We start from the raw sequence: 25,746 nt of genomic DNA on the forward strand, positions 1-25,746 counted from the left end.
CCCCGGTATCTAGAAGAGTGCCTGGCACACAGCAGACATCCCACGAGTGTTCGCAAAAGACTCAGGACGGTACTCCCAGGCTTGCAGTGAGCGTTCATTCTCTGTGAGGGCAGTGTGTGCACGTGTGCCACATGTGTGCCCAGCACAGGTGCTCACGCATCCCCCCGGGGCTTTAGGACTCCGGTGTTACTCAGATCCATGCACAGGTGGAGAGCAGGGGTGTGACTCACAACCAGACTGTCCCAAGCCCCAGACATCAGGACCCCTGACTGTCAGGGACAGCAAGCCCCCATCTAGGGAACTCCAATCATCCTTCTGACTTTGCTTCGCTTCCCTCTCCACCCAGAGAACAAGCGTTAATACTCGTGTGTGTGTGTGTATGTGTGTGTTTATGCATGTGTATGTGTGTGCACACATCACACATGGTCATTGGGACCACTTTATGGTCCTTTTCCACTTAGTACATCACAAACATTTTACCATATTATTAAATTATTCCTTAAAAGATTCTAAATAGCTACATTGTAATCCACCCTATAGAAATATCATATCTTGGGGCACCTGGCCTGGGTGGCTCAGGGTCTTTACGTTAGGCTTCATGCTCAACAGGGAGTCTGCTTGAAATTCTGTGTCTCCCTCTGTGTCTGTTCCTCCCCCCTACTGGCGTACACTCTCTCAAATACATAAGTAAAATCCTAAAAAAAAAATTTAAAAAAAAGGAAAAGAAAAAAAAGAAATCTATAACTGTTTTCCTACTGTCAGACATCTAAAGTGTTGCCAATTTTTTAAAATCTTGTCAGTTTTGTAAATAATCCTGTAATGATCATAATTCCATGAGCTCACCTTGTTTATTTCCTTAAGGAGAGTCCTAAAAGGAAAGGTTCTAAGTCAAAAGGTAGGAACTTTTTATGGCTTCAGATAAATTATTCCACCTATTCCAGTAATGATATCTAATATCAAAAATGTGCCAATTTGTTAGAAGAAAAAAATTGAGTCTTATTTTCATTTCCATGTCTTTGCATCTTGTCAAGGTCAGAGCTTCTTAACCAGGCCCAGAGCAGAGTGTGGGGAATCCTCCCACTTCATTCATTTTATTGGTTGTGATGTTTTCCATTGTATAGGTGCATTGTTTATTCATTCTTTCTTTGAACAAATATCAAGATCCCACTGTGCGCCAAGCCTGTGCTAAGCACTTGGGAATTCAGCAGTGAACAAAAGACTAGAGTCCTTGCCTTCATGAGGTTTCTCTTCTGTTAGGGTGAGGAAGACAGTTAAGATGTAACTATATAGGAGATCAGAAAGCAATAAGCACCATGAACACAAGCAAGAAGAGGGGAGGGGGATGTGGGATGTGGTTCAGGAATGTTCTAAAAACCCTGAAGGACATGTGAGAACAACAAGTGCAAAGGCCCTGAGGCAGAAAGGCACTTGCTGCATTTGAAGCAAAGCAGGAGGCCTGGTGGCTGTGAGCAGAGTGAGCAAGGAAGAGTCACAAGTGAGGTCAGAGAGTATTGGGGATGGGCTGGGAAAGGCCATTGTGAAGCTCTGCCTGTTACTCTGGGCAATAAGTGAAGGCTTTTGAGAGTTTTGCTTGATCTTATTTGCACTTTAGAAACATCATCCTCAGAGGAAAATGACTATGGCTCTGTGATTATGGCTCTGCCCTTGCGTATCCCTCCATCGAGAGAACAAGTGTTAGTACTTGTGTGTGTGCGTGTACATATACTTTAAAAAGATCATCCACAGAGGAAAATGACTGCGCGTGGAAGCAGGGAGACAGTTGCTGTCCTTGGTGCAAGAGATGATGGTGGCTTGGGCCAGGAGGTGAGGATGGAGTGGTCAGCTTCCAGATAATGTACTGAAAGCAGAGCCACCGGGACTTGTGGGTGGTTTGGAAGTGGTGGTAGATATTTCACAGGTGACTCCAGGCCTAAAGCTACTGGGAAGACAGTCTCCGTTTACTGAGGCAGAGACCTCAGAAGACTGGTTTGAAGTTGATGAGTCAAAGACAAGAAAGAATTTTCCTTTATGGAACTTGGATGTTCTTTCTTGCTTATGAGGTCACTCTTACCCAAAGCCACCTTGGAGTCAGCCACACCATTCCCTACTACTTTAGTGGTGTTCTGGCTCAGCCACAATTAGGGACCTATTTCTCACCCACTAACAGCCTAATAAGCAGGTGGCCACTGATTTCCTTGCATGTTTCTAGACCAAGCTATTCTACTCTGATTATATCAAGTTTATGGCATTTTAATATCTGGCAGGTCAAAAACTTCATTGCTAGCCTTTCCCAAGAATTTCGTGGCAATTCTACATTTATTTTCACATATCAACATTAAGTTCCCTGTGTCTGATGATTCTCCCAAATAGTCACTGAGATTTTTATTAGGATTTTATTAACTTTATTTATAATCTGAGATCGTTTGAAATGGAGACTTCACACCTGGGATCACAGTACACGTCCCTTTGTATTCCAACCTTCCTTTGATATGATAGCCCCTCCATAGAACGTGCACAGCTGTCCCCATGTATGCTTTTATATGAAGTTTATCCCAAAGTACTCAAGAGTTTATCACCAACGTAAGTGTAGGTTGTTTTCACAATACAATTTCTAACGAGTTATAATTACTGCCCCAAAAATGGTAGGGCTTTTTTGTATTTTTGGCTTTACTCCAGCCACTTTACTCACTGTCTGAGGATTTTCTAGTTGTACAGTCACATCCACAAATCCTGATGAATCTTGTTTTTCAACATCCATACTGTTTATTTCATCTTCTTGTCTTATTTCGAAAGCTGGAGCCTCTAAAAATGTGAATAGAACTGACAATGAGTGTGCCTATCTTGTTTCGGACCTTAATGCCTTAATGCTTTAATGTGTTACCCATTTAATATGTTTGTAGATGATGTCTGACTAATCCTCTCACTTAGGGAGAGAGTATTACACATAGGAGCTTCATTTCATTTCTATGTGGTATAGCTATTTTATTCTTTTGTATACCATTTCTATCAGGAATAGCTGCTGAATTTTATTAAATGCCTTTTTGCCATCTGGCAATACATGAGCTAATGTAAGGAATTGGAAGGACTGCTGGTTCTTGAAGAATTCTTATACTTGGAATAAACCCTCATTGATTTTTGATTTAAAAATAAATGTTTTAGGGATCCCTGGGTGGCGCAGCGGTTTGGCGCCTGCCTTTGGCCCAGGGCGCGATCCTGGAGACCCGGGATCGAATCCCACATCGGGCTCCCGGTGCATGGAGCCTGCTTCTCCCTCTGCCTGTGTCTCTGCCTCTCTCTCTATCTCTCTGTGACTATCATAAATTAAAAAAAAAAAAAAATTTAAAAATAAATGTTTTAACATCTTCACATTAGTGTCCCTAAATTAGGTTGGTTTATATTTTTCAAGTGTTTATCATATTTTAGAATTAGGGAAATATATAATGAGTTGGAATAGTGTATATTCCTTTGTGTGTTCTGGAATAATTTGACTAATATAAAAATTATCTGTTGTTTAAAAGTGAGATAAAGCTTGCCCTTAAAATCAGCTAGGATTGGCACCTTTTTAGTAATAGATGGTAGCTCTTTTAACAGTTTTTTCAATTTCTTTTATGGGTACCTGTCTATTCAGGCCTTTTCCAGTCCACTGGGAAATATAAAAGAATATTTATATAATACTCAAATTTAGTAATCTCTATTTTGCTTAAAAATGATTCTGTTTCCTCTGGAGTTGAAACCATATTAACCCAGGGTTGCAAAATCTACTTTGTAAGAATTCTCTTATATCTGTTGGTAAAATGAGAGGATTTCCTATTTGTTTTGTGTTTTGAAACTTTCAAAGAGCTCTCGCATATCCCATCTCGTGTTAGCCCTTATTCCTCCTGGATAGATGAGGAAACCAAGGGGGAAGGGGCCTAACGGCTTGCACAGGGCCACACAACATATTAGAAGTAGAATGTGGCCTCAGACCCAGGACTCCTCCCCCTCCTCATCCTAGACTTGTCCACCCACGTCCTTCCCCATTGTGTCCACTGGGGGCCCATCCTTCTCAGGCACAAAGTGCCAAGTGTCAAGACAGACTTTGAGTACAACTTGTCCTTCCAGAGGAGGAGACTTCTTTGCAATCTGAACACCGACACCCCTTGGAATGTTTAGGGAAACAACCATGTGCTTAGCTATGGAAGGTGAGCTGTAACTGTTGGGAAATGTATCATATCTGCAGAAAGCGTCCGTCTTATTTTCTAGAATGGGAAAAGAAAGGCATTCACTTGCTTTGAATGGCTCCAAGTGGATGTATTTTAAAGCTTCTGTTGACCTTTCTGTGTTTGAAGATGAGACAGGCTGTGGTCCAAGTGTGTGGGGTCATGTTCTTGAGGATATTTCCAGCAGCATCCTGTGTTTGATGCAACTTCATAAAGTAGCGTTATACTATCCTAAAGGATAGTAACACAGAAAACCTGTGTTGCTGTGGAATTGCTGAAAATAAGACATGACCAAGTCTTAATACTAGTTGGGGGGATTAAACGTGAAAATCTTTAAAGGTCTTAGCACAGTGCTACGAGTCATGAGAGCTGTTACAGCTAACAGTCACGACAGGTTTTGATGGAGGAAGTGCACCAGATTCCAGAATTCACCCTGGTTGGGAGACCGCTCTCATACATCATCAGCTGTGTGTTTTCATGGAGCCCAGTGTCCCCTTCCATCCCACAGACTCACCCCTTCTTCAAACTTCAGAAGCTGAGCTGCTGAGGCAGCCACCACAGGTCTGGTCTGGGGGCCTTTTTCTCGCGGCAAGTAGGTGGATGTAGGGCTGCTTCCCTGGGCCTGCCCACTCCCCCCTGACCCCTGGCCTCTCACAGGAGGCTTAGGGCATAGCTGGTCTTTGAGCCCCGGTCTCCCAAGTCTGGCTTCATCACGAGCTCAGTCTGTCCTCCTGACTGGCCCCACGGTGAACACAGACATCCTTGTCATCTTAGCATCAGCTGGTGATCACTGAGTAACTTCCTTGTCTGCTATTCCTGCTGTCCCACCTGTCCACCACCTGTCCTGCCTGTCCACCATAGTGGTCATCACCCTATATGGAACGTGGGCTGTGATCCTCCCCAGGCTCCTCCCTGCTCATCTTGCCTGGCCCTCCTGCCAGCACATAAACCTATACATCCAGTAAGAAGGTCTATTTCTACCCCCTTTCCCCACAGACTGTTCCTCCTCCCTCCAGAAAGCAGCTGTGAGCCCAGGCTGCAGCTCGTCCCTCCTTCAGGCTCCTTGGCACCATGGACAGCACCCCGAAGCCCTGCCCTGGGCCTCGGACTGTCCCAGGGAGAGGTCTAGAATGCCAGGCATCAGGAGACCTGTTCCCCTGCCCTGCTCAACCTGCAGCCCCCCAAATTCTGCACTTGCCAGGATTAAATCCCTGTGGGCCTCGAAGTTTTAGGCTTAAGGGAACACTTAGCCAGCAGTGGTGCTGCAGCATCATGTAGTAAGGGCCATCAAAACTGCCTTTCCAGTCCTAACTGCTCTGAGTATAAATCCACTACACTGATGTCCAGAAATAAAAGCAGTCGGAGACGTGTTCATTCCCTTATCTCAGAGGGGACACTCACTGTGTGTTTGTGAAGTGAATCAAAAGACAGACCAAATTAGTGAATGGATGAGAATAAAGGTCTGCCCTCCCCAGGGCCAGCTCCACACGTCCCCTTATAGTGGCCCTGACTCACTGGGGCTCCCTCCCCATGGCGAGGGAGCCCAGGCCTCCCCTTCAGCCAAGTCCAAAGCTCTGGTTGGCTCCTGTCTGAGACCCACATCTGGGTGGCACTTTTCCTCACCAAGCTGGGGGTCCCCTGGGACCTGCCGGGGATGGTGGGCCCAGAGCCACGAGATGATTTCTTACTTATTAAATGGATCAATCTTCCTTTTTTCCCCCCCAGACTGCTGCCGAGTGGGCTGAGAAAATGCCCAAAGACCCACCGCCCACATCTCCTCCCAAGGAAACAGCAAACCAGGAGCTTCTGGCTCAGCTCCACAAGGCGGTGGGCTCCCACTACCATGCGATCGCTCAGGAGTTTGACAACTTCGACACCATGAAAATGTACACCGCCTCCAAGGATGAATTCAGGGCCATTTGTGCTCGCCATGTCCAAATTCTGACAGATGAGCAAGTAAGAAATGCATTTGGTTCTTCATCCTCAGCAGTGGCTTGTATGAGCATCAGGCCAGAGTTTAGGGCTGTTCTCTATTTTAAAAATACTTGAGGGGTTTGGGGGGTTTTGTTGTTTTGTTTTCAGTCTTGCTAACGAAAGAGGAGTCACAGGAGCCTCTTGTTTGTGTAACAAGTATGAATTGCACGTTTTCAATCAGGGTGCAAATAATATCACTTTTTTTTTTTAAAGATTTTATTTATTCGACAGAGAGAGAGAGCACAAGCAGGGGGAGGGGTAGAGGGAGAGGGAGAAGCAGGCTCCCTGCTGAGCAAGGGAGCCCGACATGGGGCTGGATCCCAGGACCCCAGGATCATGACCTAAAGGCAGATGCTTCATCGCCTGAGCCACCCAGGTGCCCCGCATCACTTTTATTTTTAAAAATCAGATTAAACTCAGCCCTGGTGACCACTCTCCCTCTTCCTTCTCTGGATGATCCCTGGGCTGTGTGACCCAAAGAGGCAGCCAGTCTCTCCCCACATCTGAACAGGTCAACAAAGAGCCTGTGAGTTGCTCTGGACCTCCCATGTCCCCTCTCGCTGCCTCTCCCAGGTTCTGTTGCCAGTGCTTTCAGATGCCCTGGGGATCCTGCCACGGGCATGCTGGTGACATGCCCATCCCACAGGCTGGACCCAGGCCACCCTCTCTGAGGCCCTCTTGCCCATCACAGAGCCCCCAGCAGTTTCCTCCTCAAAAACTGAACCGTGTTCTTTTTAGCTCTGGCAACCTGCTGCACTGGGGTTCCATGGCCTTCCAGGGCCAAGAGCAGCTCCCATCAGGATGGCATCTTGAGGGCCTGCCTTGCTTATTGACTCCAGTCAATATCACTAAATGCTAGTGCCGTTGGGGAGCGGTTCCCTGGGTGGCTTAATCTCACTATGACCAAACACCAAAACAGAGCCTGGCACAGACCAGGTGCTCAACAAGTCCTGGTGGGTGGGTAGTGTCACCGGTTTAGTGTCCACATTCTCCATCCCCATGGTCCAGTGGCCGAACAGCTGGGATAACACTGAGTACCAGTGACCTAAGCATGGAAGCAGAGTTCCCTCCCCAACAGATAATGCATCACTACAAGCATTCTCCACTTACCGAACAAGCCGGTGCCCTATCCCCAGAGAATAACTGGTGAAAACTGAAATCCAAAATATTCCAAAAGTAACCCCACCCCCTTCTTGCTCTGATGCTGCTCAGGCTCAGCTTCGGTAGCTTCCTGCAACTCCTGGATGGGAAGGTTACTCTCTGCTCCCAAGTTGGGTCACTCTACCCTAAGGCCTCATTTTCTTGGGGTTTCAGGATTAAGGACTAAGAGTATTCACAGGGAGGGGTGATCATCACACCCGACCCTCTCCCCACTCAGGCCTCTGCACTCCCCACCCTACAGAATGAATTCATTAATAATTAATAACATGCATGTCAGATTTCAGTTTCCTAAAATACCACTTTTTTTAAAAGCATCATGATCACTTTTGCTAAAGCAAATTAAAATGCTTTTCCCCAACAGTTTAGTCCCATAGATCATCAAAGCTGAGCGAGATCGCTATTTGCAAATACTTCTCTCCATTACTATAAATGGATAGAAACCTTTAAAATTAATCCGGTTGCATTTGTTATGCTATGGGGCCAACTAACAAAGGTTTTAATAATAAAGATTTTTCATTTCATCTAAATGAGTAAAATTTTACTCTAATTATCGATATAAATTAATGACATGCTGGCATATCTGGCATTTATAACAGAGAATTGGGTTTTAATTGTCCACTAGGAAAGCTCCACCATCCCCAGCACATCAAGCCCCCCACCTCTCCAACAAAATCAAGCACTTATTTTTAAATGCTGTCTTCTAAAAATACACAGACACATCTCAAATATAGTCTGCATCATCAAGGGCATCAAAGTCTGGCATAAGTACCATGGTTTAAGTTGGGTGATGATTAGCAGAAATTGTGCTCTATTTGGGGCTGGCACACAGAAAGCCAAAGTCACAAAGATCCACACATATTCTCTCCTTGCATGCATCATATACCGTGTGACCTTCTTTCTTGGATGATACAGTGTCTGTAGGGGAGACACAGAAGTAATTCGGCTTCTGTAACATGTCTAGACCTCTCTTGCCATCATTCAGAAGGGTTCCCTGTAGATACTGGGCATCTCCAGCCATGTCAACCAGCAGCCAAGTAGAGATCTTGTGTCTTGGTTTATCTGCATTATAAAAAGTATCTCGTTCTACAAAAAAAAAAAAAATCCTCTCATGAATCTGAGAGGTCAGCTTTCTTGACTTATAGAGTTCTCTAAGTAGGGCAAGTGCCACATCTTCTGAAACCTTTTGGTCTAATTAACCTTTCAGAAAAGCAGAGTGACTTTCCGAGCAGATGGAGTTGGAAACTGATGGGTCTTGGTGGGTCTGCTGAAAGCGTGTTATAAAATATAAAAGGCCATAGGAACTGGGTTCACTTGGATATGACTTAAGAAGATAGGGACCCATGGAGAGAGCCTCTTTGGGTGAGGCAATTTCTATCAGTCCTGGTAACTGCCTGAGAACTTGGCTATATTTGCAGCTATGTTAGGGAAAGGAACCGTTAAACATTTCTGAACATTTCAGATGTGGTATTTCTTAAACAGACACCTCTCGGAGGTGAGACGAACACAGGCAAAGAACAAACAACCCTTCAGGCAGGCAGACCTGGGTTTCAGTGCTGCGCATCTGCACTTGTCCAGCTGTGTGACCTTGGACAAGTTACTCAACCTTTCTGAGCTTCATTGTCTTTCCCTATGAAACGGGAGTTCACAATACTCTTGAAGCTCCAGGTGCCTTCCCCTCCGACTAGGCTGCAATTCAGCCTTTCCTCCTTCTTTTTTTTTTTTTAATATTTTTATTTATTCATGAAAGACACAGACAGAGTGAGGTAGAGACATAGGTAGAAAGAGAGGCAGGCTCCATGCAGGGCGCCTGATGTGGGACTTGATCTCAGGACTCCAGGATCACGTCCTGGGCCTAAGGCAGGCGCTTAACCACTGAGCCACCCGGGCATCCCTAGCCTTTCCCTTCTTTGCTCATTGCTATCTCTCCCTGCCCCTGCCCCCCTTGCATCTAGTTCAGGGGGCACCACTCTCAGGACTCAGGTGGAGCCGAGCTGAGGAGACCCTTTCCTGACCACGCCTATAGCTGACAGAACTGACCATGCCCCACTTTGGCCTCCCCCGTCCACCTTGAGCCCTCGGTCACCTCACTGAGCTCACAGGACACTCTTGCATCTTCTTCAACACAAAGCCACCTGAATGATGTAGCAAGTGCCTGAAGGCGGCGTGCATCTGCTCCTTCACTTATCCGGGGTCCTCTATGCACAAAGTGGTGATGTTAGGTCCTCAGCAACCAAGGCAGGCCTACCCCCTGATTCCTTTGAGCTTGCATCCACAGCGGGTAGAGGTTACATGCCAGTGGTACATTACAAACTGCTCCCTGCTGGGATGGGGTGGCCCGGCCTAGAATGAACATCAGGTTGGTTTCCCTGAGGACATGATGTTGGGATCATGGGAGTTGCCACTGAGAGGAGACAGGAGAGAGCAGTGCAGGTGGAGGGAACATTCTGGAAGCAGGAGCAGAAAGCATCCTGGATGAGATGAGGTGTTGTCAACCAATGGGCACCACAGGCACACCCCACCCTCGTGGGGTCTGTGCTCTTTTAGGGGCAGATAGACAGCAAGCAGAATGTGTGAGGCAAGGGTGTTGGTGAGAAATGCCATAGGGTCCTCTGAACACTGAAAAGAGGGTAGTGGCAGGGCACTGGGGTGGGAGCATTTGAGTAGGACAGTCAGGGAAAGCTCCCTGAGAAGGTGGCATCTGAGTAAAAGCCTGGGAACAGAGGAGGTTGGATGCACAGGATAAAGGGGGAATAAACAATGGGAACCCAAAGGACAGAGGGGCCATGGACAGAGGCAAGGTGCTGTGGATAGGGGCTGGGGGGAACCACTAGGGTCCCACAGATCTCTCTACACACAGCCACATCTGTCATCTACTTCTACTTCTGGTTTAATCTTCTTTTTTAAAAAATTTTATTTATTTATTTATTTATTTATTTATTTACTTACTTGCTTACTTAATTACTTACTTATTCATGATAGATACAAAGAGAGGCGGAGACAAGGCAGAGGGAGAAGCAGGCTCCCTGTGGGTAGCCTGATGCAGGACTTGATCCCGGGACCCGGGGATTATGCCCTGAGCCAAAGGCAGACCCTCAACCACTGAGCCACCCAGGTGTCTCAAGACAGTACATTTTATTTTTTTTAAGATTTTATTTATTTATTTATTTATTTATTAATGAGAGATACAGAGAGAGAGAGGCAGAGACACAGGAGGAGGGAGAAGCAGGCTCCATGCTGGGAGCCCGACGCAGGACTTGATCCCGGGACTCCAGGATCACGCCCTGGGCCAAAGGCAGGCGCTAAACCGCTGAACCACCCAGGGATCCCCATTTTTTTTCCTTCTTATTGAAACCCAACATCATCTGAAAAGGAAGAATAGAGTCAGAGTTATAAATAGTGTTGATGCCTAAAAATGGGCACACCTCTTCTTCGGTCCGGCCATGAGCATGGGGGTGTTAATGAGTCAGTCTGGTCGGCAGCTGGGCTTTGTTGGAGTGTGTCGCTGCTGTCCTTACCCTGAGAGTGCCCGGTGCACGGGCTCAGACTCCTCCAGCAGGAGACAGCCATCACTGTGTGTGGGGTATGGGCCTGGGGGGGCCAGGTAGCTGCTCAGGACTCGTACCCTGTCTCAGCTGTCAGCGGGCCCTACACCTCAGGCCACAGGATGGTGTCTCCTCTGCTCTTGGTGCTGATTACTCAGTGTCAGGCTTATGCAGGATGGTGGTATATCTGGTTTAGGCCAGGCCTGTTCTCCATGTTCCTGCCCCTGTATACCCGCTCTGTGGCATCAGACTCCACCTTGTCTCTGTCCTGGATCTTGGACAAGAGGGTTTCCTACTCCTCTCCAGGGGCAGTTGACCTCTGATCTTTGCTTTGTATAGGTACAGGTCCTGGGGTTGCCACCCCTCCTCCAGGGCTTTGCTTGCACCCTTCCCCCGGGGCCATGGATCTGTGGCTGGGCCCTGACAGAGGGTTTCCTACCCACCCAGAGGCAGAAGGGTTTGCTTCTTCTTTTCCTACCCTAGGGGGGGTCTCGGTCTTGAGTGGGTTTGCTATGCCCACCCCCCACCTCCCACTCCAAGCAGCTTCAGACTTTCACTTCCCATGAATGGAGGGTCTGAGAAGCGGGCAGTATCGCACATCTGTCCCGTGTCCTGTGCATTCTCGGGAGCAGCAGAGGCGGGTGGAGAGTGTGTGAGTGTGAGCATCCCCTGTGCCTGGGCCCCTGGTCATTGCAGCCTCATGCACCAGCCCATGTTTGTCCTGCACGAATCTGTCAATGTTTTAGCCGATTTCTCCCCGAGCTCTGCTACACATGACAGCTGGTTCATCTGGCTGTCTTGGAGACTTGGGGCTCCGTGGCATTCAGTCCCCTGGGCTCCCTGGAGCCTCAGCTCTCCGATGGGCTCTAGAACAGTGCTGATTTTGTGGATATTTGGCTTTCTCTGGTTAGGATAGGAGTGGGGTTCTCTGGGAGCTTTCCACATCACAGAAATGGACCCCAAAGCCAGATATTTTTAAGTGTTCAGAAGGTGGTTCCCAGCTCCGCGTTTGCAGGGGACATTTCAGCAAGTGCACGTTCTGACACCGTGAAGTGGAAACTTACTCGCTGTCAGCTCGTTCACAAACCACCAGAATTTTGCCCGGGTTTCATGGCCAGCTCACAAACCTGTAATTTTGGAGTGCCATCTCGTGGTGCCCATCTCCGGTCTTCTGATGCCTCTCTTGTCCCCACGGCCTCCCCCCCGCCCCGCCCGCCTCCATCCTGCACCGGTGTGCATCCTGCCCTTCGTGGTGAGGCTCCTTTAGTGAAGAGAGGATTTCCATGGTCCTGCCTTGACTTCCATTTTGCACCACAAAGTTTCATTAGATGTTGGTCAGTCTCTGCCCCTCCTGCCGGACCAGGAGACACCACTGTTGTCCTTTGTGGTTTGGTATATGTCCTCACTTCCATGCTTTGGGTTTTCACCTCATCCATAAGCATTCACACCCTGCTTTGCATTTCCCTTTGATAAGATGACCTTCCTACTCCATCCTCCTCAGTGTCGCTAACACAGGAGGGCAGGAGAGTCCTTGGTAGCTCTCTTCCTCTTATAGGATCTTGCTCTGCTTCCTTAAAGCCCTTCATGATGAATATGATTGCAATATGGCTTCGCACTGGCTGTCTCTCTTCATTTTTAAAGGGTCTTACCCACCCTCTGATCATCTTTCAGCAGTGGAGCAAACATTTCTAGAGCACCTGCTGCATGCCGGCCCATTTGTGAGGTGGTCAACATTTAAAGAGGAACCTCAGACGAGCTTCAGAGAGCTTCAGGGCCAGGCAGGGAGATGTCACCTGCAGAGGGGGCTCCAGCACAAGGTGGGGGAAGTAGAGAAGAGTATCGGTCACCTGTCCCGGGGGTTTGGGGTTTGTCTCTTTCCTGGAAGGAGACAGGGAGCATGGCCTCCTCCTGTTTGGGGGTGATTACTGCCCTTGGTGACAATGGAGTCTCTCTGAGACTACATGGTCATTTTCTCAAGATGTCTCACTTCCACACAGATAGGGACTTCTCTGAGCCATCCTTGGAATTTCCCGCAAAGCTACAACCCTTGTGAAATAAAAGGTTTAAAACATTAATCAAGAATATTGTCCCAAACTAAACCTTTTTTCCTTTTTGGGGCCTGGACCATTCTCCGTCTCTTCCTCACACCTCAGTATTTCATTTCCAGAATTTGAAACAGAGCCCATAGAATTTCTCATCATTTGGGGGAAACCAAATGGAGGGAAACCCCATTGGGGTTGGAAGTGCCAGCCAAGACCCACCGGAAGGTGGGGGCTGCCGCTCCTCTTGCCTCTCAGGGGACACCACTCCCCTTGGCTCATGCTGGAGGCTGGGGCCCCACCAGCTCTGAGGGGCTCTAAAAACCAAATAGGAAGTAAGTTACCACTCTTCTTAACTCCCTGAAAGTCTCCAGTCATCAAAAGTGGCTCATGCAGGACGCTGGAGTCACTTGGCTCCATCTGTGCTGATGTGGTCCGGACACGGCCTGTGACATCAGACAGTACCAGCCCAAAGCCACACACTTCTCTCTAGTTCCCAAATGCCTCCCTTTCCAGTTTATGGGGGCAGCTCTGGCCCTTTGGGGACCCCCACCATGGCTGCGAGCCCAGCGGCCAAGGGCAGTGGTGTCTGGCCAGCTGGTGGCAGGACTCCGGCCCCGGCCCAGAAGAGAAATGAATCCGGCTGGGCTTCCCTGGGACCGAGGTGGGCCAGGACTTCCATTTGCATTTCCTCCCAGAGTCTTCTATACTGCAGCTCAGTCTCTGTGACTAATCACAACATTTAATGGCCTTCAACTGCTCACTCAGGGCCCAATTCAATTAAAAAATGTCCTGAGGAAGCCATGAATAATCCTCTTGTCTTTGCCATTCCTGTCTTCCGGAGGCCTCCATCAAGCAGAGGCCAAATGGGCTTTTTTTTTCTTTTTCAATTTTTTTTAATCGATGTGGGCCTAGACCCCTGCCGACATGAGCGCTGGCCTTCACTGGCCTCCTCAGCTCCTCATGGGCACCGCCGGAGACTCCGCTGGGCTTTGACACTCACCCTTGGGACTGACTTCTGCTTCTCTGCCAGTTTGACAGACTGTGGAGCAAGATGCCGGTCAATGCCAAAGGGAGGCTGAAGTACCTGGACCTCCTGAGCATGTTCAGCTCCAAGAGAGCGCCAACACCATTGACCGCGGGCAGCTCTGCCAAGGCTCAGAGAGGCAGCAGTGTTCCTGAAATCTCAGATGGAAGCAGGCCTGCAGTATCATCGCCCATTCATGACTTGAAGGCGGGGTTGAAAGCACAGAGCCACCCCTGTGTGAGTCCTCCTCTCGTAGTGCTGCCATGCACCGGGTCCCCAAGTCCCCAAACCCCACTGGACCCTAGAGTTCCCAAGGGGCAGGTGACTGAGAAGGTGACATGGGAAGCCTGGGGCGAGCTCACAGGTGGGTCCTTAGCACTTACCTGCCTGGAAGGGGGAGGGAGGAGGTGTGAGGAAGGGCTGGGAAGGGGTTGGGTGGAAGGGAGGTTTGGAGGGTGGAAGAAGAAATAGGGAGCCTCCAGGGGAGGAAATGGATATAGGAGTGGGGGCCAAAGACTATAGATGTCAGTAAGCTGGAGTTTCACCAGGCAAGAAAGCAAATGCCCAGTGGTAGATAGCCACTGTGTGCAAGGGTCCTACTGTGAAGTGTTACACCCATTTTATGGCTGAAGATACTGAGGCTCTAAGAGGTGTCCTCACGTTAGACACAGAGAAACCTGAATTCAAACCAAGGCCTATCTAACTTTGTGACCCTGCCCCTGGGCTGAGCCGCTCAGCCTGGGGTTCAGGAAGGAGGCCAGCCTCCCTGTGGCCCTTCCCTCATCTGCAGGAAGATGACTGTGTCTCCAGGGAAGGGGGCTTGAGAGGATCTTAATCATGTACATAAAGCAACCATCGCTGGGCTTCATGCATGATGAGTGCTCAGAGACACTCATTCAATGAACACATGTTTACTGCACACCTACTACATGCTGAGCCTTTTCTAGAGCTAAGAGGGGACAAAGGTGCTTGCTCTTGTGGAGTTTCCATTCTTGTTGGGGTTGATGGGCAAGAAACAGTAAACAATAGTATTTAGCAAGTTGAAGATAAGAGAGGAGAATGAAAGGGGGTTCAGTAGTGCCCCAAGGATGTCCACAGCCTAATCTCTGGGACATATAATAAGTCACCTTACCTGGCAATGGAGAATCAAGATTGCAGATGGAATTAAAGGTGCTCATCAGCTGACTTAAGGCAGGATTATTCTGAAGTGTCCAGGAGGGCCCAAGGCAATCCCAAGGGCCTGTAGACCAGGAAGGCAGAGGCAGAAGGGTCAGAGTCAGAGAGATGCCATTTCTGAAAGGCTCACCCGATGCTACTAACCTGAAAAGTGCAGGAAGGGACCGTAAGCTAAGGAGTGTGGGCACCTCTAGATGCTGGAAATGGTAAGAAATGGTTCTTTCTCTAGAACCTCGGAAAGAACTCAGTGCTGCTGACACCTTAATTTTAGCTCAGAGGGACTCATTTCAGGCTTCTGGCCTCCAGAACCATGAGAGAACAACTGTGTGCTGTTTTAAGCTGCCAAGTTTGTAGACCTATTACAGTAGCTACAGGAACCCTGCTGGTGGCAGGGGAGGGGGGGGCCTGGGGAGGGGGCACACACAGCAAGGACTTTGGCTTTCATTCCCAGGGGGATGGAGCCCTTGCAAGTGTTCCTGCAGAAGAGTGATACGGGCAGTGTGCCTCTTTAAAAAGCCTCCCCTGGATTCTGTGTGTGGAATAGAGGCTGTGGGTGGAGTGGGCACTGGAGGGGCGGGGAGAAGTGAGGAGGTGGGGAGGAGGCTCCCATGGTCCAGGGGAGAGGCCTGCTGGCTCCGAGCAAGGTGAGCAATGGAGAGCCAGTGACCAGAGGTCTCTGGTTGGTATTTTGGAAGTTTGCCTTTTGTTGATGACTTTTAAGCTTCTTGACCAGAAAGAAATAGGGTTGACTTTATGATTTACTTACTCAAAAGTGTGTACCTGAAACAAAGTTTCATGAAAGAATACTTACCCTAATACCAGTATTTATTAGACACTGGATATGTCTTTGAGGTGAAACCAACAGGATTTCCCAACAGATTAGGTGTTGGGTTGAGAGAAAGAGACCCTAGGATGGCTTCTAAGGTTTTGGCCTGAGCACCTGGAAAAAGGGCATTACATCAACCCAGATGGGGAAGGCTCAGGTGGTACAGGATTTGAGAGAAAGAGCAGGAATGCAATTGAATTGGTTCCTGTATTAGATAACCATAGGACATTCGGGCAATGCCCGGGCACCGATTCATTCCCTGTGTTTAAATGGAAAATACAATAAGACAAAGAACAGCCTTATACCTGGTCCACATAATTTCACAATATGTGACATCTGGAAGGGAGTACAGGATTAGACATCCATGAAAATGACAGGTGACTCCCTTTCTTTGATAAGATTTCCTCTGGTGAAAAATATGTTATTATCACCGCACACACACACACACACACACACACACACACACATCATATATTTAAATAACATCTCCCTATACCTGAATCTTGGCTATATATTTATTTCTAAAACTATGTTGGTTATCGTGTTTTGGCACAAATGTGGCCCACTGATGAAAGTAAGAATCAAATAGAATTGCCATCTATGTTTTGCTCTTCATTTATTTCTGAGCTAATGCTGCCTCTGAAATCGTTCACCCCAGACCTGAGCCTGGTCTGTACGTTTGCATGATTACTTACGTTTTGAATCTCACATTACAAGACAATTTCCTTTCCTTTCTCGCTAGACCCCTGCTAGTGCCAGTTCGGCGCCAGGCACCCTGCCCTTGCAGAACTGCGAGCCCATAGAAAGCAAGCTCCGGAAGAAAATCCAGGGCTGCTGGCGAGAGTTCCTGAAAGAATGCAAAGAGAAGGATGTGAACAAGCAGGGCCAGGTCACCACGGCTGAATTCCTGGGTGTGTTCTTAGGATAGTGTCACCTGCTGGCATGAGTCCCCGCCCCCCCGTGGTCAGTCCCCCTCCTCTTGACTAATCTTTAGATCCCCTTTTAAGGAAAATGTTTCAGGAACCTCCAATATTAATATAAATCCCTTTTATGATAATCATGGCTTAAAATGTGTAAACAAAACAAGGGGTAAACTCTCTTAAGTGAACACCTCCTACAAAAAATAACCATTTATAAATTGAATATCAAATATGAAATCAATAATAATCCAGCATCGTTCCATTGATTATTAATATAACATGTTTCACTGAAACCAAATCAGCAGTGTTGGTTTTAATGCACATGTGATTCCATTTGGCTTTTAGTTAATTCTTTTGATTTTGAGACAGTGAACCTTAGCTTGTCTTGTCGTCATCACCATCACTGTGTTTTAATTTTTAACCATGAACCCATTGAAGCCACCGACCCATTATCCTGCTCGGCTTGTCTCGCTCCAGTAGCACATCCAAAATTCAATACTGTAAGAAATACATACTTAGCAATTTTCAGAGGCCATTCTGTATGTTCCGTGCCCTGCTTCTGCAAGTGGGAATGTGAAAGGCATTTTGGGGCCACCTCTGTAGGCTCCCCAGCCCAGCCCCACCCCGCCACGCGTGTCCCAGGGGTACCATGTCCTGTGGTTTCTCTCAGGCAAAGGCCGAGGGACCTCTCTCTCTCTAGAGGCACATGGGATGGCAGCATCTTTCAGTCTGAGCTTCCAGTGCTTTTCCTCATCAGCCTCAACCAATAGCGTCGTACTCTGCTCCGTGACACTTCATGGCTTCCATGTCTGTGAAAGGCTCAGTTTATCCAGTACAAGCTAAAATCTTATTCTACCTAAGTCTCTTTCAATTATGAATTGTCACTCCCCAAGGAGCTTTAGCTTTCTAGCTGGTAAAGGACTGAACATGAGCACAGTGCAAAGTGGGACCCGGTGCTGACATTAAAGCCTGCCACCCTCCGAAGCCCGGGGGTGCCAATGAGTACAAACACGATCCTAACCACAGAGCCACACTCAGACCCTGAAATTGCCTGGCACTTGTCTCTTACGGACGGTCTAAGTATTCCAGAATAGGTTCCATACACTTTCTGTCCTTAATGGAATGAAGACTCAAAAATGTGTAAATTCCTGTAGTCTGGCAAACTCTTGATCGATGAGAAATTCTTGGTCAGAGAACCACGTCTGAACTCCCGCCCCACGGTGGGGCGCCTCCACACCGCAGCACTGGAACCTCCCCTCCTGCCCCATCCCCAGCTCTGCCCTGACCCTGAGCCTTTGCTCCGACGGCTCCGGATCTTGTATGGGGAATACCCCTCCTCGGTTCTGACTGTCCCCCCCCTCCCCGCCGCTCCTCACCACAGCTTCCACCATGCTCTGTCCGTACAGCAGTGGTGGCTCCAAACACAGGACGGTGAGGGCCAGCAGGATGCGGGGTGCCTCCCCCTCCTCACCACACTCAGGTTGCTGTGCACCTGTCTGCCTCTGTTTCGGCCCCACCGCCCACCATGAGCCTGTGAGCAGGGACCCAGCTGGGGCCTAAAGCACAGAGGGCATCTCGGCAGGAGAGGAAGGAACGCAGGCGCAAACAAACGAGCAGGTAAACATATTGCCACCAGCTGAACCCATGTTTCTGTCTTTAGCTCTTGTGGAGAAATTCAATCTGGACATAAGCAAAGAGGAATGTCAGCAGCTCATCGTGAAGTATGATTTAAAGAACAATGGAAAGTTTGCTTATTGCGACTTCATCCAGAGCTGTGTCCTCCTGTTGAAAGCGAAGGAAACCTCACTGATGCAGAGGATGAAAATTCAGAATGCACATAAAATGGTATGCGGAGTCACTCTGGGGAAACCTGTGGGTCTGGGGCGAAAAGGATTTCTCACTTCTCTCAGTCCGTTGTAAATTCAGATCATCTGGCTTCATAGAAATGGTGGACACAGAGACTCTAGGAGGGGCCACTGGACAGCGAGGACCCACCTGTCACATGTCCCCCATCTCACTGCCACCTCCCCAAGATCCTTAAAATTGGCTCAGATTTTTGTCTATACACATGTATGTGCCTATCACACGCATGCAGTATATGTGATATCTCTATATCACATGTGTGCGGTATATATGGACACGTTGATGTGTGCATATACTGTACTCATGTGAGATGTGCATGTGGACATGTATACCACACCCAGGATGTGTGCGTGTACACAGGTGATGTATGTATGTATACCACACTTGTATGATGTGTGTATGTACACGTATAATGCGTGTGTATATATACGTGTCAAGCAATTATTTGCTGTCCCATCTCCATTACCTAAAGGCCTGTACAGACACTTTCTGGGCAAGCCCACAACCACCAGGGTCTGCTCAGTGGGCCCAAAGCCAGCTGCTGGTAGGTATTTCAGGGAGGCAAGAGGTGCAGGTAAAGGCATTGAGAACATTGTGAACAGCTCAAAATTTTCTTTCTTGAAAATGATTCAGAGATTTCCTTTCTCCATTCTGGAGCCCCATAAGGGCCTGGAGACCCAAGATTAGGGGCCAGTAGCCTGGCTTCTCAGGCTTCTCAGACTCATGTGGGTGGCAGATGCCAAGTGACCGTGGCTTCTCCCCCAGAGCCCAAAGACACCTGTTTGGCAAATAGGAGCAGTGCAACTGCGCATACAATGCAAGGAGCAGTGATCAGTCGGTTGGCTGAAAAGGCAAAGCTGGGTGAGGGGGTTACAGCAGATTGGAACAGTATTAACGTAAACAGGAACGGGTGTTCATGCATCAGCGTCTGACGCAGGCCAGACCCTTTCCTCTGGGTGCAGGGAGGTGGGTTGGAGACTCATCATCTTGCATAAACTTTACCCACAATGCATTGTCTGCAATTTTACCTTTTTTTTTTTTTTTTTAAGAGGAATGAGAGCCTAAAGATGCATAAATAACAGTTGGAAGGCTGTTCTGGGTTTTTACCTTTTTTCTCAATTATTTATAAATTTTGTGATTCTCACCCACACCCACTCCAACCAGTGTTTTCACTGACTCACCTTTCCCCAGTCTTTCCAGAACATGAAGCAACAATAACAAAAAAAAAAAACAAAAACAAAAACAAAAAACAAAGTTTTTCCATCATCTGTAATATTGAATTAAAGAACAAGTAGAGCTGGCATTGTCGACTGGGGGGATGAACAGCTGATTCCAGCTACCTCAGGGCTCAGCTGCTGGGATCAGGGCACGGGACAGACCCGGACCACCCCAGCTGGTCCTCGCTGTTCCTGGCAGCAACAAGGTCATGACTGGTCAGCCCAGCAAATGGTTGATCCCACACAGAACGTTTCTGTGCAACTGAATTTGTATGTAATTTTGTGCAAAGTCAGGTCTCATCTTAGTGCAGTTTCTACTTTAGACAAGCCAGAGCTGCATCAAAGGCTTAGGCCAAGTTATGGAAGAAAAACCTAAGATCAAGACAGTTGTTTGGGAATCCCTGGGTGGCTCAGCGGTTTAGCGCCTGCCTTTGGCCCAGGGCGCGATCCTGGAGTCCCGGGATCGAGTCCCACGTCAGGCTCCCAGCATGGAGCCTGCTTCTCCATGCTCCTGTGTCTCTGCCTCTCTCTCTCTCTCTCTCTCTCTCTATGTCTGTCATAAATAAATAAATAAATCTTAAAAAAAAAAAAAAAGAGAGTTGTTTCTTGGGACGTCTGGGTGAGGGCGTGATCCCGGGGTCTTGGGATCAATTCGGGCTCCCCACAAGGGAGCCTGCTTCTCCCTCTGCCTGTGTCTCTGCCTCTCTCTGTGTGTCTCTCATGAATAAATTAATTTTTAAAAGACAGTTGTTTCTCTAGCTCAATTTTTCTGTGAGCAGGGAAAAGGCTGTCTTCCGTCAATCTCTAGGGGACCCAGGAGCAGAGGTGAGAACGATGGAGACTGCAGAGCCTGCAAGGCCGCTGGCAGCTCTGGCCTCCCTCAGCCGCTCTTCTGGGCCTCAGTTCCCTTCTGTAAACGAGGGGGAGATCCACTGGGTTCTAAGGCCTGCAAAGGGTAACACCTCCTGAGCCCTCCTTGGTGCAGAGACCACCCTGCTTCCAGACCCACTGCCCATCTCCCCCAAGGGGTGACAAGCTGGCTCCTAGGCTCCTGAGATTGTATTCAGTGAAGTGACAGGTGCTCTAAGACGACCCCACTGGGAGCCACGCCTCTGGGCAGACATCCCAGCACACTTTCCCTGTGCTCCCCACCCCCCCAGCTCTGCTTGTGACCCCCAGACAGACTACAGCTGCCACACTGTGCTTCAGAAAGAGTCCTGCCTTCCACCCCATCCCTACCCTGGGTGTGAGTGGGCAGAAGACTTCTCCCAGGGGCCTTTCCCAGGAGAGCGCGGGCCCAGCACCTCCAGAAGCCCTGCACTGCCTGGCCCAGTTCCTTATTCCAGTCCCGTCCCTCCCATGGGCTGCCAAGGCCCCCACCACTCAAGTGAGGAGAGCTCAGGCCAGCTGGCTCTCCACAGAGAAGCTAAAAGGACCATTTCTCCTAGTTCTTTGGGGGCCTTCTCTGCAAACTTCAGCAGCAGAGACGGCCACCTGGGACTCTGCTCTTGCTCCCCATCAGAGCTGGAGACAGAGGCCCTTCGGGTGGCTTGGTTGTACTGAGCTGGGATGGGAAAAGCCTTTCTCAGGCCAGGCATGGGTGTGGAAAGAGCCAGTAAGCACAGAATCCTTTCCTTTTCGAGTGCAGATCGGCAGATTGGGTAAATTGGCAGCTAATTGAAGCTATAGGGTATCTGGTGAGTTTCCATCATAGATGCTAAATGATGTAAAAATTGAAAGCAACTTAACTTTGCACTAATTTGTTTTATGTAATGCCATGTTAAAATTAAACTTTCCCAAAGTGTGTTACACGTTATTGCCTGCAGTTCACCTCTGTGATATTCAGACATGCGTTAGGGCAAAATCATGCTAAAATACCTTGTTTTCAATCTAATAGCACCTAAATGAAATAATCACAGTGTAGTGTACTGTCTAATTATAAGATATAATTACAACCTTGTGATTTAAAAAAAAAAAAAAAAAAACTCTGTTCATTATCATAACCTACAAGAAGACCCAAACCAAAATCTCTTTTTACCTCAAACTATTGTGAAATGGGCCAGCTGTCTCTCCCTGGCCCTCTCTCTCCTCCATAATCTGGGAGGAGCAGGGCTGGGATCTGTCCTGATCCTGCCACTTCACTTCCCTGAGCCTCCCACTTCCCCATCTGTGGGGATCCACGGAGCCACCTTCCTCCCAGGTTGGGGAAGGAAGGAGGGCAGGGGTGGGGAGTAGGTGACTTGTTCTGAACAGCAGGGTTGGTGATCTTACTGTTAGGAGCCCTGTTGCAAGCCCTGTTGCAGAGGGGAGTGGGCCAGGGGAGCCCAGGGTAGGGATGAGCATGGGCAAGGATAGGATTAAGGCCCTCCACCCCATGCTACCCATTCACAAGCTCCTTTCTCACCTCTTCTTGGTTTTGTGGTATTTTTTTTTCCCCAGAAAGAATCTGGTGCTGAGACTTCTTCCTTTTATTCTGCTTTACTGCGTATTCAGCCCAAAATTGTGCACTGCTGGAGGCCCATGCGGCGTACCTTCAAAGCCTATGATGAGGGCGGGACAGGGCTTTTAAGCGTGGCTGATTTCAGGAAGGTGAGTTCATCTCTTGAGTGTTTGTTGCGTCTGAACAGGGAGCAGTGGCCAAAGGCCAGTGGCCAGGAAACTTCAAAAGAGGACCCCTCCTCTCCCTGGCAAAGGCCCAAGTATGAGCAGCTGTCCTGGACTCACTTCTTTGGGATCCCCACCGTGGACCCCAGGTTGTCCTCCCTGGAGGTTTCTAGAACCTTGTGGGGACACGACCTGAGCCCTCAGGGCACCACTACAGGGGCCTCTGCTTCTTGGAGCCCAGACTGCACCCCACACAAGGCTGGGACCGTGGTCTCCATGGGGGAGCCAGGGCCTGCATCTACCTCACAAGACCCCTAGCGCAGGAGCTAAATAAAGCAGGGTCCCAGCCATGGCCACTCCACCAGCAGAGCCCAGCTCTGCCTCCTGGGCGGCGGCCGCCCACTCCTCTCCCGCAGCTGCCCTCCGTGTGGTGCCAGCTACCTCCCCACAGCCTGGCCCAGCCATGCTCATCTGCAGTCTGAACCCTGGCGCCTCTGACACACCCGCAAGTGTGCAGCACCCTGAGGACACGAGGTCCTCGGGGCACCCCTCACTGTGGGCAGCCTGGTGACCATAGGCCTGCAGCTGCCCCTCCAGAGCCCAGTGTTGGCTCTTCCTGTAGGACCCCGGGCACATTCCTCCCAGACCAAAGAAATAGGCCTCCCTCAAGGGTGAGTCAGAACTCCTACTTTCCGAATCATGTAGAACTCATTGGTTTAGCAGATTCTGGCCCCCACGCCCTACCCACCCCTTTCTCCATCCCTGCCCAGCCACTGAGATTGAGAAAGGAATTGGGGTCCAAACCTTAGATTAAAAAATCACATGTTACAGTCATGAAAACAGTCAAAACATCCAACAGACAAAAGGTTATGACCTCAAAATGTGCTTACAAAAAAATATATCCATTAGGTTCATCTCTGATTCAACTAAAATTTAAAAAGTGAAACCCTCCCCTTTCGAGTCAGGAAGATGAGCCGTGGTTGGTAGTTGGTGGGTGGGCTGACAGGGCACAGGACGGAGGAGGGGGAGATGTCGCAGCAGCCCCTGGGACACCTGCCCTCAGGGACCCCCAAGTGGCTTTCCAGGTCACACTGTTTGTCTTTACTTTGAGCTCAAGTCACCTCTCAGCCCGGGGTTCTCCTTCAGTCTCCAAGCCAAAAGGGGAAGGAAGCAGAGTCCTGTCTGCATCCCAGGAATTTGGGGTGGCGCAGGGAGGAGAGTTACTAGAAAGGTAGATGTGGCCTCAGCAGAGCCAGAGTCGGAGACCAGCTCGGTGCTGGGGACGCCCAGATTCAGCTTCCCCGGCGGGGCCCATCTCCCCGCTGCCCAGGGGAAACTCGGGCTCCTCCAGCCCCACATTCTAGTCTTCTCTTAGGAACAAATTATTACACAAAGCATAGATACGAAGTCTGTAACTTGTGGGGGAACTCCTCTATTAGGAGCTGTCTCAGCTGCATGTGATGCTGGGGTGGGGTGGGCAAGGGCCGCAGCTTCCAGGCGGTAGGAGCCTGTTTCTCTCTCACCTAAAACAGGCCCCGGGGTAGGAGGCCTGAGCTAGCACCGTGCTGGACAGTCCTGGGGCCGCCACTGCTCTCGCTCTACCGCCCCCAGCACCGGCTTCTCTCCACGAGTCTCCTCGTGGACCTCGGTGGCTGCTGGAGCCCCAGCATCACTTCCATATTTCCTGCAGCAAAGAGGCAAAGAGGAGAGGAGAAGGGGCAGGTGCCTTCCCGTTAGAGGCTTCCCAGAAATCCCACAGCACATTCTCACGTAGGTTTAACTGACCAGAACATTCCTAGCTCCAAATGAGACGGAGAAGGGCTCCCTTCTAGCCGGCCAGTTGGCGGCCTGGTGCAGACCAGGGGTGTCCCCACTGGGAGGAGGGGGCAGTCGCTGCCGGCTGGGGGGCCAGCTGTGCCCCGGGCCGTGCTACTGTCAGATGAGCCACACCCGGCGCCCTGCCCTGCCGCCCTGCCGCCCTGCCCTCCTCCCCCTCGTCAGGGCCCTGGGCCAGATCCCCTGCTACGCTCTGCTCTGCCCATCCCTTGTCTGGCCGTGATCAGCCCCCTCCGCCGAGGGCCGTGCTGGTATTAAGCAGAGGGCAGTGGGAAGATCCCCCAGCTTTGTGGTGCAGGGAGAGTCTTGGGTCTCACACCCTGGGGGCATCCTCTGGCCCCTGGGGGTGGGAGTGAGGCCAGAGGAGGGAGGAGGCGGGAGGGAGGGAAGTGGGGGGAGAGGGTGGGGGCTGTGGGAGGACAGGGGGCTGAGGGAGCACTGGAGGCGGCGTCCCCTGGAGTGGCACCAAGATGGGCGGGGCTCTGTGTGGCAGGTCCTGAGACAGTACAGCATCAACCTCTCGGAGGAGGAGTTCTTTCACATTCTGGAGTATTATGACAAGACGCTGTCTTCCAAGATCTCCTACAACGACTTCCTGCGGGCGTTCCTCCAGTAGGTGACCTGACCTGGGGCGCATCTGGGCCGACGGGGACCACGGGGCCTGTCCCTGACTTGAATGAAACCGTAGCATCGGTGGGGGGAGGGGGGGGGTCATGAACCGTCAGAGCGTCTCCAGAAACACACCCAGCCCTGTGTCTTCCCGGCGGCCGAGGCTCAGAGCCGCCCCACAGCTCCAGCATCAGCGGGCGGCTCGGGGGCTGCCTGCTGAGCCCCAACACCCCTCACTCCGCTGGAGCGAATAGAAATGGTAGTCTTTGCAGGAATGATTCTAAGACTTCAAAAGAACCCCAGTGATAAAATACTTAAAATCTTGGGATTTCTGGAGCTTTTATTCCTGAGGGCCTGCTGGTTGCCCCAGGGGGTGGGGGGCACAGAAGGCCTCCCTCCGTCCTGGGTCAGATCCGGACCCCTGCTGGGCTTGTCCGCATGGCCGCCTCTCTGCCCCTAGGACACAGGCACCAGCTCCTGTCTGAGTCAGGCCTCGTGCCAGCCCAGCCAACAGCTGGCTGGAGGCACCCATCAGTGACCCTTCCTTGGATGTGGCGGGATCTGACAGCTAAGAGAACTTTTAAATCTCTGCAGTCCTTACCACCTTTATGAGGCAAATGGAAGGGAGACCTAGAGTTTGCTGCCTTCTGGAAGGTTCTGGAAGGAACTAGGGAGAGGCAGCCAGGATAGCTGCCCCTGAGTTGTGGCTGCTGGCTGTCAGGGAGGAGTGGGAGCAGGGAACCCCCGCTGTGA

At 49.8% G+C, this 25,746-nt stretch overlaps 1 protein-coding gene across 1 annotated transcript in view; it reads left to right on the forward strand.

Annotated features, from left to right (window-relative positions):
* The window catches only part of EFCAB6 (EF-hand calcium binding domain 6), a 237,958-nt gene extending 212,497 nt beyond the window's left edge, over positions 1-25,461 (forward strand). The window contains exons 27-32 of the mRNA XM_041755332.1: positions 5,925-6,155; positions 13,949-14,179; positions 16,687-16,855; positions 18,525-18,709; positions 22,384-22,533; positions 24,878-25,461. Of these exons, the coding sequence (XP_041611266.1) occupies positions 5,925-6,155; positions 13,949-14,179; positions 16,687-16,855; positions 18,525-18,709; positions 22,384-22,533; positions 24,878-25,000 (1,089 nt within the window). The 3' untranslated portion in view covers positions 25,001-25,461. The remainder of the gene's footprint in view (positions 1-5,924; positions 6,156-13,948; positions 14,180-16,686; positions 16,856-18,524; positions 18,710-22,383; positions 22,534-24,877) is intronic.
* The last annotated feature ends 285 nt before the right edge of the window (positions 25,462-25,746 follow it).

This window comes from Vulpes lagopus, chromosome 5 (genome assembly GCF_018345385.1).
Source record: "Vulpes lagopus strain Blue_001 chromosome 5, ASM1834538v1, whole genome shotgun sequence".
In the NCBI taxonomy this organism is placed as follows: domain Eukaryota; kingdom Metazoa; phylum Chordata; class Mammalia; order Carnivora; family Canidae; genus Vulpes; species Vulpes lagopus.